Source organism: Doryrhamphus excisus, linkage group LG2, assembly GCF_037039965.1.
Source record: "Doryrhamphus excisus strain RoL-2023G ecotype Guam linkage group LG2, RoL_Dexc_Guam_v1.1, whole genome shotgun sequence".
Classification (NCBI taxonomy): domain Eukaryota; kingdom Metazoa; phylum Chordata; class Actinopteri; order Syngnathiformes; family Syngnathidae; genus Doryrhamphus; species Doryrhamphus excisus.
Window position 1 is genome coordinate 16,588,268 of NC_136358.1, and position 12,422 is coordinate 16,600,689.

Below are 12,422 nucleotides of genomic sequence, written 5' to 3' on the forward strand. Positions count from 1 at the left end.
AGCCCCATCATTTTTGGCTTCTCCTTTTCCTGGCTTTGCCTGTCTGCCTTCTTTGCTTTGCCGACAATGTATCCCTCCGTTTCCATGGCAACATGTCACCGCTTGGGGCCTTGCTTGCCACTCTCCTTCCAATCTGTCACTCCACGCCCGGCGGCAGCAGCTACTCAGCCGTGTCACGATACGAGGTTCAATGGCAAGACCCCTCTCCGGTCGCCCCCACCTCATCCAATCAGTTGAAACAACTCGAGTCGGGCCTATTAATGGCGACTCGTGCTCCCCGGGCCGAGCTAACGGCACTTTTAATAGCTCCGTGTCCATACGGGGCTTTCTTTGTCACATTTGTAGCGCTAATGTGAGATGAATGGAGCTTCTCTCTGGAGATTATCATAATGCATTCACAGTCACGGAGGGACGCCCGAGGGGAGTGTGTGGCGCCCCTGATGTTGGTAGAAGTAATAAAAATGGCTGGAGACATCGTGGTTATTGATTGAATCCCCAGTGACTATATTTAATTGCTTTCTTGAGAATAATACCTAATTTATCACAATATAGCACCAGATTCTACACATTGTTGGACCTCCACCTCCTTTGTAGATCTGAATATTTTATTCATTTGTTTATTTACCATCTACCAGCTTTCAAAAATGCTATTTTTGCTTCCGTATCTTGAAGTCACGCATGTATAGCACAACACAGCACCTACTATTTACTATTCTCACTACCTGCATTGTGTCACTGTGATTGTAGCGCCGAGTCATGGTTCAAGCCGTTTTATTTATGATGCAAAGAGGTTAAAATCCCCTCGGCCCTTCTCCACGCTAATCCCAATGAACAGATGGATGGATGAGAGAGAGAGAGGAGAGAAAAAAGTCAGCTTGTTGCGCCACCACGGCAGCTCTCTCGTCACGGCCTTCCCTTCTCTTGTTTATGTTGCAGAATGGATCCACGTTTACACCCTCTGCTTTAATGCTGTGTAATGATAAACCATATACAGTATAGTACAATAATCACAGGAATGGAAGAGAAGAGACATTAATGTTGTCTTGTCATTACCATGACAACCCTACATAGTCTATTTACACCCCTCATCATCAGTTCATGTACAATATATGTCAATATTATGGCAAGACTTTAATAAGGAGGAACCCTGCTTTAAAGCAACAGTCTGTAAAAATTGCTGACTGTACATTGGCTTTCAACATGGAGTAGACCAGCTCTATCTGAGTGTTGTTATTGATTTATACTTTTGGTGGACCAGCCTGGATGCCTCCTGTGTTGCATAACAGTGATTAGTGTACTGTATAATATTGACACCTCGTTCTGTATCAGTAGTTTATGTACAATACGTATATGTTAATATTGTAGTAAGACTATGTGTTTTTTGATACATTTGGATTCTGAGGAGGAACCTAATTCAGGGAAGCCTAATTTAAAGCAACAGTCATTGTGCTAGCCTAATGCTAACAGGTTTTGTTTAGATTTGTGTGTCTTAGTCACATGATCCCAAGGTCGCAAACATTTCCATGGTTAGCTTTATGTCTCTTGAGGATCTTGAGAATATCTATTGACTTAGGAAGTTCATTGAACCACAGCTCCCCAGTGCCGGCAGCACTCGTGCAGCCCCAGACCATGACACATATAATTATCTTGATGCCCGCTTGTGTTGCTAGCTATTTTAACAATAATGGTTGCGTGTTGGGTTGCACATCAGTCGAGTGGTTAGCATGCAGGCGTCACAGCGAGGAGACACGAGTTCAATTCCACACTCGGCCATCTCTGTGTGGAGTTTGCATATTCTCCCCGTGCATGCGTGGGTTTTCTCCGGGTACTCCGGTTTCCTCCCACATTCCAAAAACATGCTAGGTTAATTGGCGACTCCAAATTGTCCATAGGTATGAATGTGAGTGTGAATGGTTGTTTGTCTATATGTGCTCTGTGATTGGCTGGCCACCAGTCCAGGGTGTAGCTGGAGTAGGCTGTATTGCTGGTTTTCAAAAATATATTCATTATATGAATGCAGGCTCTTCTTAGTAAAAACATATGCACATTTAATGCAAGTTGTACTTATTCTTGGCCTAATTTTCAAGTGTAAAAATGGTTAAATGAACTAACTAAATGAGCTAAAATACAAATTAAGGACTAAGCACCATAATTGTGAATCCAGTACTGTGGTCTATTGGCCACTAAACTTGTCACTTAGTCTCTAAAGTCATTTTAATCACCTCATGCCCTATAGTAGCCCTTGCCATTTCAGCGCTATCCCATGGGTAAACAGCACAGGGGGGGGGACAATAGAATGCAGCGGATGTAAGAGAGACACGTCCGCGGCATGCTGACCATCAGCACTTTCCAAAGCCTGCTCAAAAACAGCAGGCAGGGATTGTGTGGACGATGCGAGAACCAAAAGAAGAGGCTCCAACAGTGATTACATATGATGGAGTCCGCAATTAAATCATCAGGGTTTAGTTCCTTGAAATGGTTACTCTGGAAACCTGTAGTATTTGCATAACGCTTTGCATAGCTTCACCGAATGCCGGCACACAATGTCAACACAAGGGAAGTGCAACATTCATCAGGTATTGTCTGCGCTCTGGTAGCAGCCTGCAAAGACCAATCAATCCCACAGCCGGGCTACTTTCTGGTCTAAAAAAGTGGTAGAGAGATGTGAAACAGACTGGAGGCTCGCCTTTTCTTTGGGTGTTTACACAGAGCAGCGGTCTGCACATGCCTAGTTGGTGCTTCGACAGCTGTATGATGTCATCTCCTACTACAAAGCGAGAGTCTCCTTTGCAATGTCACTGGGGTCGTTAGAAGTAGCTTTACTTCGATAGCACGCTAAAGGGAAAATACACCACAGTGTATCTCCCAAATGAAAGAATACACTAGAGTACTGTACAAAGTGGACTCTACTGTTATTGCATGCGTGATGACTTATGCCTCTCTGACTAAAGGTTGTGCAGTGACCAACTTGGCATGTTGCTTTAGGGACACGTGTCAAAGAGATTCATGTCATCTTTCATAGATTTTTGCCTAAATTGTTGTTCATTTACCGATTTTTCAGTCAAAAAAATCTTCTATTACCAATCTTCGCTCGCTAAATGTACTGCAAAAAAGGTCAGTAAGGATAATTCATAATGCCGCCTACAGAGAACATACTGACTCCTTATTTCTAAAATCACAAATACTTCAACTTGCTGATATAGTTCATCTTCAAACAGCTAAAATAATGCATAAGGATAAAAAATAACCAATTAGCTAAAAATGTCATCCAATACTTCTCTACAAGAGAGGAGAAATATGATCTCAGGGAACTAAATTTGAAACACTTCTATGCTAGGACTACGTTAAAAAGTCATAGCATTTCAGTATGTGGAATCAAACTATGGAATGGATTGATTAAGGACCTCAAACAATGCACAACGATGAGCCAATTCAAGAAACAATACAAGCAGTTGATGTTTGCTAAATACAAGGATGAAGAGTCTTCAACCAGTCATGATGTGCTATATATATACATCACTATATTGACACTTACTATGGTACCCATTATGTCATTGGATGGTCATATCACCTTGTACTTTGGTACGGAACAAAAAAAAACCTTAGGAAAGCAGGAAGTGAACAAATGTAACAGTTACTGATTTGTAAAAGTACCAGATGGAGGGGTAGGATTTAATAAGCTTTGCTTCTTCCTACTCCTTTTGGACATGTGGAACTGTGAACTGATTGTGTGATGCATTCAGTTGTAATTTGATGCATGTTCAAATGAAATTAAACCATTACCATTACCAAAATCCCCATTGTGAGTATCACTCCAAGAGACGCATTATATCACCAGCACATGTTGTCAGGTAGGATAGCATGGTTCATTATTATAACCAAGCCCAAAGCATTATAACTTTGTGTCTGACCAATGAGACCAATTAGCGTTGTATCCAGTGTGAGCGTGATGAGCCTTAGCCTGAGGTCCCATTAGCTCACACGTTTTACATGGATGCATAGCATAGACATATGAGGAGTAGAATGTAAAGCTACCCACCATCATTTCAGATGTGTTGGACTGCAGCTGAAGCTCCAACACTGGCACAGTTCCCTGCTCTCTATTGCCAAAGCCTGTTAATGTCAACATGTTTGTGGCTTTCTTTACAAGAGGCCGTAGAGGCCCGCGGGTCCTTGTTGCTCATGCTCGTTGTTCTGCTTGGGTGCACTCGCGTGGCACATGTTTACAGGCCAACACGTGGCATAATTGACGGTCGTTGTGTCTCATTCGTGTTTGGGGCACCACAAGAGCTGATGTTGCAAAATTGCCCCTTTTTCAATCTTTTTGCAGGGTTGAAACAAAACAACATGGACTTCCGCTTGAGCTTTGGAGTTCTTCTTATGGTGTTCCTGTGTCACATGACGTCAGCGCTGGAAGTGCCTCTTGACCGTAAGTATCACGGACATAATCCAATACACTATAGGCAGACTTTTCCATACAGTCCTAGTATAGTCTAATAATTCACTAGAAACTGTGATATTCTTACCCACTGCACAAACTAACCCCACTGCGGTTTATTCTACCACTGTGGTTCTGTTTTCATGGTGGACAATAAAAGCAAAAGTTCTGGAAGGATGTAAGTGCGCCCCAACTTTTTGTGCACTAATAGTTTTTTTTGCCGTGCCTTCACAAAACGCATGCATCTCTCCTAATACTTGTTTGGAGTGTCATTGGACTACATGACAAAAGTATTGGACCACTTTTGCACACATATCTGCTTTCACGTGTCCCAATACTTTTGTCCCTGCTATGCTGTGTCCTCGTTGCATGCAGCCAATGTGTTTTAACACAGTTGCATGTTTATTTATTGTAACAATTCCTGCTCCTGCAGTGCCCCAGCCCCCAACTATAACGCTACAGTCCCCCAAGGACTATATTTTCGACCCACGGGAGAACATCGTTATCCACTGTGAAGCCAAAGGGAAGCCTCATCCCAGGTAAGGAAATATAAAAAAATACCATATAGTCAGAAATGGACTTGTGTTATGATTGATCTGCTCTGGGGCGGGGAGGGGGGCAAATTTAGCCTTTGCAAGGGTTGTCATGGAAACCAATCGACCAAGAAACACACCTGTCAGACTGAATTAGCAACACTTTATATAGCATGCCTCCTGCAACACAATTAATGATTCATACCCCCGTTCTCTTTCGCTCTTAAAATAAAATGTTATTCGCTAGCTTTTCCTGGACACGAAACGGAACCCATTTTGATGTGGAGAAAGACCCCAAAGTTCTAATGAAGCCCGGTTCGGGCACTCTGGTCATCGACATCAGCGGCGAAAAGGCAGAGGCTTATGAAGGGACGTACCAGTGCACAGCCCATAATGACCACGGCACAGCTGTATCCAACAACATTGTCATCAGACAGTCCAGTAAGGATGTATTTAATTAGCTGTTCATTATTTATTTATCATTTTCAGTCATTTATGAGACAAGGAGAGACTGTTATTCTCCCTGCTCCTTTTCGAACATGTTAAGTCATGCAAATTCAAACATGTGATGTTCTATAGTGTAACTTGTTAAGCATATTATATGATACAAGCCATTACCATAATTACAATTCTATGCAGTGTTGTTAATGCATTTTATGCAACAATGGTGACTCCCAGGGTCCCCCTTGTGGTCCAAGGAAAGAATTGAGGCCATCACGGTGCAGATGGGGGTCTCCCTGGTGCTGCAGTGCCGACCCCCAGCAGGGCTGCCGCCTCCTGTCATATTTTGGATGGATAATAGTAAGCCTTTATTTGATATTGACAACATAAGATATGTTGTTTACAGGTGGAAATTACAACTATTCATTTGTCCTGTAAAGTTAACTGCACAAATCCAAGGAAATAGAACCGGAATAGGTGCAGATTATGGAAGATCTAGACATTTTTCCATGCAGGTTATTGTGTGTAGCTGCTCTATAGGAGTCCGCAATTAAATACAAAAGGTCGAAAAATGAACATTCTTAAACGGGGTCTGTCCGCATCAGATTTCCAGAGGCTGCCACTCGACAGACGCGTATCCCAGGCCCTGAACGGCGACTTGTACTTCTCCAACGTCCTGTCTGAGGACACCAGGAATGACTACATCTGCTACGCCCGCTTCCCGCATACACAGACCATTCAGCAGAAGCAGCCCATCTCTGTCACAGTCCTCGAGAGTAAGTATTTTTTATTATTCTTTTGTGTGATTTATGTCATTTATGTCATGTTTTGTTGTGTTGGTCTATCTGCCTGTTTTGCATGCTTATGGTTTTCTTGTTGTTCCAGTGGATACAATGAATGAGACTGTGGCTTCTTTGTACAATATCACTAAATTTAGTGGTGAGTGCGACATTTTTAGTGTAAATCCTCACCCTGATTTCACTCCTACTGGCCCGCCCCTCCAACACAGTCCCACACAGACAATCCCTCGTTTATCGCAATTAAGTGCTTCCAGACCCAACTGCCATCAGTCAATTTCAACTAAGTAGGATTCAATATTAATAAATGGAATATTTTCATAGTTAGAGCATCGAAAAACCTTTCTAAATAAGATTTGCACCATTATTAGAACTAATTATTAGTGAATTAATTTTTGAGGCTTAATAGATATAAAAGACATTTTGTGTTGTGTTTTCCAACCCCCCTCTGTCATTGTGTCACACCGCCACAATGAAACACCTATAAGGGGATCTGATCAGGTTTTGTGTCCTGTTCCGTTTAGCCAACCCAGCAGGGGAGTACCGCCCAGGCTTCATGACGCCTTTGGGTGACACCAGCACCGAGATGGTTCTACGAGGAGAGACTCTGGAGCTGGAATGCATCGCAGAGGGCTTGTAAGTATGCTTTGTCATCTCTAATAGCAGCAGAATAAGTCAATAAGTGTTCCTATGTCAGGCCCACTCCGGAGATGTCATGGCAGAAAGATGGCGGAGAGCTGCCCACCAGCAGGGTGTCCTTCCTCAACTACAAGAAAACTGTCAAGATTTCAGATGTCAGTGAAGCCGACGCAGGCGACTACACCTGCACGGCCACCAACCGCCTGGGGACAGTGGACCATGTCATCAAGGTCACTGTCAAAGGTACCAAAATCACATTTTATCCCATTTCCTTTCTCTTTGTACTGTTCTGTCAGGTTTCTCACTTCCTTTTTTTTATTCACCAGCTGCTCCTTTCTGGATCAGCGCTCCCAGGAACCTGATCCTTGCCCCAAATGAAACCGGCATTCTGACTTGCAGGGTCAATGGAGACCCCAAGCCGGAAATAAGATGGTTCATCAATGGCGTCCCGTTAGAGAGTGAGTACAAATTGGGCAAGCTGTGAAAGCTCAATATATACAGTATAGCAAGTTTAATTATATTAATGATTTGGAATGCATGAGAAAGTGAAAATGAATATGCAGCAACAGAACCAATGTTGTATTAAAAGCAACATTTTAAAGAGCTTACAGAGATAGATAAAGCTGCTGGATGCTAATCACTAATGGTACTTACAATGTAAACATTTGGAGGTTGCCTACAGCAAGTTTAATTATATTAATGATTTGGAATGCATGAGAAAGTGAAAATGAATATGCAGCAACAGAACCAATGTTGTATTAAAAGCAACATTTTAAAGAGCTTACAGAGATAGATAAAGCTGCTGGATGCTAATTACTCATGGTACTTACAATGTAAACATCTGGAGGTTGCTTACAGCCACAGCCAATCGCGACCTTGCGTTAATTAGACTCCCCAGTTGTGATTTGCTTTTGGAGACCACACATTCAGGGACTATAGGAGGATTAGAGGGGTTAACTGGAACATTTACGGTATACATGTTTTCCTTAAATACGGTCTATTCTGCTAGATGCCCCAGAGGACCACACCCGCAAGGTGGACGACGACACAGTGATTCTTAGCAACGTGCAGTCCGGGTCCAGTGCCGTTTATCAGTGTAACGCATCCAACGAATTTGGCTACCTGATTGCCAATGCATTTGTTAGTGTTCTTGGTAAGTGCAAAACGTCAGTATTGTATTTGGTTACTTTGTTTTGCTTTACAAGCCCCGCCCTGTCCTTCTTCTTGTAGCTGAGCCCCCAAGGGTCCTCACTCCCCCCAACCAAGTGTACCAAGTCATCACCAACAGCCCTGCTTTGCTACACTGTGCCACCTTTGGCTCACCGATACCAACCATCACATGGTAAGAACCACACTTGAACAAAATGGTTAAAAGTGAACTCAATAATTAAGCAAAAAAACAAACAATGATGCTGTTTTTTCTACGCAGGTTCAAAGACAGCAAGATCAGCATCAAGAGCGGAGACTCCTATGTGATCCACGAGAACGGGACTTTGGAGATCAACGTGGCCCAGTCGCAGAACAGCGGGAAATACACGTGCATCGCCACCAACAACCTTGGCATCAAAGAGAACCACGTCTTCCTGGAGGTTAAAGGTCCGACACCAACCCTAAATATTATACAGGTTATCACGTAGCATGGTAGTGAACACCTAAAATAATTATGGATGTAATAAGAACAATAAATGACTTCATATCACCTCGTACTTCGGTACGAGGTACATTATTAAAAAAAAAAAACCTTAAACTGTATTATGGAAAGCAGGAAGTGAACAAATGTAACAGTTACTGATTGTAAAAGTACCAGATGGAGGGGTAGGATTTAATAAGCTTTGCTTCTTCCTACTCCTTTTGGACACGTGGAACTGTGAACTGATTATGTGATGCATTCAATTGTAATCTAATGCATGTTCAAATGAAATTCAACCATTACCATTACCATACAAACCTCTTCGGTTTTCCAGAGCCCACGCGCATCCTTAAGCAGCCTGAATACAAGGTGGTGCAGAGAGGCATGAGCGCCATATTTGAGTGTAAAGTCAAACACGACCCCTCTCTCATCCCCACCATGACCTGGCTCAAAAACAACGGCAAGCTGCCCGACGACGAGAGGTGCAGTACATTGACCGTGTGGCCTAAAAGGAAATACGAGTTGAAATCGTCCTGTTTGCCGTTTGCTAGGTTTGAGGTGGATGCAGACAGTCTGACCATCAAGGATGTGACTGACGAAGACGAGGGCACGTACACCTGCATCATGAGCACAACCCTGGACCGCGACTCCGCCAGCGCCATGCTGACCGTTGTCGGTACGCTTCCTCTTCATTTACCGCTTTCTGCGTCAGCGTAGAAATGAAAACAGGAGCTTCTGTTTTTATATTTTTCCTGCTTTTCTTCTGCCAGTTGAAATATCTGTCACTTGTACTAACGTTTTGTACTCTACTCTTTGATTCTTGCTGTCTCAGAGGCTACTCCTACTCCAGCTATTGTCTACGGTAAACAAACTGTCCACAGTGTAGTCATGTGACCCCCCACATTTCATCTAACATTCATTTCTGTTGATTGTTGTCTGCATTGCACTGAGGTGTTTCTAATATCTCCTACATGACGACCACAGTGCTATTAATATACTGATATTTATACAAAGAATTATTAATCGTAGCTAGTATTATATTGTGTACTCTGAGTGTAGTATTGGATATTTTACCACATATGTTTTGTCAACAGCAGCAATTTCCGGGTTATAGTTTAAAATCATTTTGTCTAATTTATAGTTTTTATTGTTGCACATTTTTAATAATATTTCACTTTTCTTTTTAGTAATTTTATCATATTCATTTGTTTAAAATTCTAATATTTTTGAATATATTTATGCATTTTAATAATATATTTATATTTTAGAATTATATATGTATATATAAATATAAATATATACACAATTTAAATTAGATATCATTTTTGATAATACATATTTTATAGGTATTTTAAGTGAATATTAATTAATTTTTATGATTTTAATAATTATTTTTAGAATTTAATTATAATGAAAAATAATTCATTTTCATATTTTTTTTTAAATAAGAATTATTATTATATATAATAGTATATATAATAATGTAATAAATAAATATGTAAAATATATTTAAAATTATTTTAAACCAAATAAAAATGCCTTGATTAAAAATAACAGGTGCCATCACTAGGAAGTACAGAAAACCCAGTTGACAGTGTTTCTAAAGAGTATCTTTTGGTTTTTGTTTTTTTTTTTGCAGAGAAACCCGACCCGCCCACTGACCTGGAACTCACGGACCAGACTGAAAGGAGTGTTCGGCTCACTTGGATCCCAGGAGATGAACACAACAGTCCCACACAGAGTATAAAAAGAGCATGTGACCACCAACGTGATCTGTAAACGTAACAGGAGATAAACGTTTGGTTGCTTTTCTTTTTCTGAAGAGTTCCTGATCCAATTCGAGGATTTGCTACACCAGCCAAATGTCTGGGTCAACTTTACGGAGGTCCCGGGTATGAGCACGACGGCACACCTGGACCTCTCTCCGTATGTGTACTACTCCTTCCGGGTACTTGCGAAGAACCAGGTGGGGTACAGCCAGCCTAGCCAGGCGTCACGCCAATACCGAACCAACCCTGCAGGTACCGCCTCAAAAATGTGAAAAAACTGAGATACTTCAAAGCAAAATAGTCAAAGGTTTTTGTCGTCTTGCAGCCCCTGATGATAATCCGTCACACGTTCAGGGAGAAGGAACAGAACCAGGGAACCTGGTCATCTCCTGGAGAGTAAGTAAAGGACCCTCCCATCCTCATAGCTGCTTATTTTTAGCACCACATTGACAATAAAACGTTTCCTTAGTCACTAACAGGACTGCAGTCCAACGGCCCTGGTCTGGAGTACAAAGTCCAATGGAGACAGAAGGACGTGGATCAAGAGTGGTCTTCCAGGACAGTAGCCAACGCCTCACAGCTGGTCGTGTCCGGAACCCCTGTCTTTGCCCCCTACGAGATCAAGGTCCAGTCTCTGAACGACTATGGCAACGGGCCAGAAGCTGAAGTCATCATCGGGTACTCCGGGGAAGATCGTGAGTGAAATCTCTCTTGTCGGTTAAGACCTAGTGACTCTATGCTAGCTGGTTCTGGTTTTGGTTTCCCACTGCAGTGCCTTTATCTGCGCCGGATGGTGTTCTGGTCATGGTTCACAACAGCACCGTAGCAGAAGTGCACTGGGAGCCGGTGTCGTCTCACTCAATCAGGGGGAAACTGAAGGGATACAAGGTAACAAAATGGAGGAGTCCTTGTGTGACTGAAGGTTGTGTACCCGTGCTATCATTCTGTTTGCTATGGCATGACATCTGAAGGATAATTTACCAATGACTGTCGCACGCAACCCTGACACTTGAGCATACATTGCTAATAGAGACAGCAAAGGTGGTTACACAATGATGACACAAGTGTCAGGGCCACAGTAACCAAATAGATAATAAAGTCAGCCCATTAGGTTTGTAAGTACTGGAATATTAGTCGTAGCAGCTTGTAAATATATTATTTTTTGAAAGGGGATCTATTACCTATTATTATTTTGGCTCTTTGTATTGATTTCTGGACTCCTATAGAGCAGCTTCAGCACAGAAAGCTTTCAAGTTCTTCCAGAATCTGCACCTATTCAGCTGTATTTTGTGAAATTTTGGTATCATTTAACACAGGAATGCAACATTCTAACTACATTTATAGGTCAGAAAAATGCATTAAAAAAAGATTATATTCATTCATTCATTTTATACCGCTTATCTTCACAAGGGCCGCGGGGGTGCCGGAGCCTATCCCAGACAAATATATCATCCATCTAGAGTACTTTCTATGCCGTTTATCCTCACTAGGATGACCTTGTATGCTATATTCTAACTGCCAACTATTTAATGAACTTCTGATGGTTTCATGAATGCTATGCTAGGTAACTACAGTTAGCAGGGGTCTGCAACCTTTACTATCAAAAGAGCCATTTTACCCCCTCGCTCACTGAAGATAAATAGAATGGAGCCGTGAAACATAATTTAACAGCAGAATATAGGGGCTGCATAGCGGTCGAGTGGGTAGCGCGCAGACCTCACAGCAAGGACACCCGAGTTCAATCCCACCCTCGGCTATCTCTGTGTGGAGTTTGCATGTTCTCCCCATGCACGCCTTAAGAAATGTGTAGCAACATGCTCACATCCAGAGCAATTTGCTAGTCTCCCAAGATTTTGATTGAGGGAATTTTGGGATATCACAGTAGAGAAAAAGTGGAGTTGATCAAGTACTCTTGCTAGTATACGGCCTCACAGAAAGTCGGATTTTTTTCAAAAGATGCATATTTTCCTCATTTGGGTGTTAAAACAAATATTTGAGCATTGCAAAGGGAGCCACAACAAAGAGGCTGAAGAGCCACATGCGGCTCTGGAGCCGTAGGTTGCTGACCCCTGAGTTAAAGGAACCTGGAATGGTTCTCTGAAGCTACTCTCCCAAATAACCTTGAAGGAACCACCAAATGTTTCCCTGAGGTTCTACATAAGTAACCTCTAACGG

General features: G+C 42.2%; 1 protein-coding gene across 20 annotated transcripts in view; it reads left to right on the plus strand.

The window, feature by feature from the left end:
- The window catches only part of nrcama (neuronal cell adhesion molecule a), a 33,851-nt gene that overhangs the window by 10,485 nt on the left and 10,944 nt on the right, over positions 1 to 12,422 (plus strand). For 5 of the 20 annotated variants that reach the window (XM_058077263.2, XM_058077275.2, XM_058077265.2 and 2 more), the window contains exons 2-21: positions 4,331 to 4,429; positions 4,599 to 4,616; positions 4,872 to 4,977; positions 5,219 to 5,412; positions 5,650 to 5,772; positions 6,018 to 6,188; positions 6,298 to 6,351; positions 6,734 to 6,845; positions 6,907 to 7,091; positions 7,175 to 7,306; positions 7,858 to 8,001; positions 8,079 to 8,190; positions 8,278 to 8,444; positions 8,813 to 9,154; positions 9,311 to 9,340; positions 10,118 to 10,219; positions 10,302 to 10,499; positions 10,573 to 10,643; positions 10,717 to 10,942; positions 11,020 to 11,135. In XM_058077263.2, the coding sequence (XP_057933246.2) occupies positions 4,348 to 4,429; positions 4,599 to 4,616; positions 4,872 to 4,977; positions 5,219 to 5,412; positions 5,650 to 5,772; positions 6,018 to 6,188; positions 6,298 to 6,351; positions 6,734 to 6,845; positions 6,907 to 7,091; positions 7,175 to 7,306; positions 7,858 to 8,001; positions 8,079 to 8,190; positions 8,278 to 8,444; positions 8,813 to 9,154; positions 9,311 to 9,340; positions 10,118 to 10,219; positions 10,302 to 10,499; positions 10,573 to 10,643; positions 10,717 to 10,942; positions 11,020 to 11,135 (2,685 nt within the window). In that variant the 5' untranslated portion in view covers positions 4,331 to 4,347. The remainder of the gene's footprint in view (positions 1 to 4,330; positions 4,430 to 4,598; positions 4,617 to 4,871; positions 4,978 to 5,218; positions 5,413 to 5,649; positions 5,773 to 6,017; positions 6,189 to 6,297; positions 6,352 to 6,733; positions 6,846 to 6,906; positions 7,092 to 7,174; positions 7,307 to 7,857; positions 8,002 to 8,078; positions 8,191 to 8,277; positions 8,445 to 8,812; positions 9,155 to 9,310; positions 9,341 to 10,117; positions 10,220 to 10,301; positions 10,500 to 10,572; positions 10,644 to 10,716; positions 10,943 to 11,019; positions 11,136 to 12,422) is intronic. The other 15 variants (XM_058077267.2, XM_058077278.2, XM_058077269.2 and 12 more) reach the window with 9 other exon arrangements.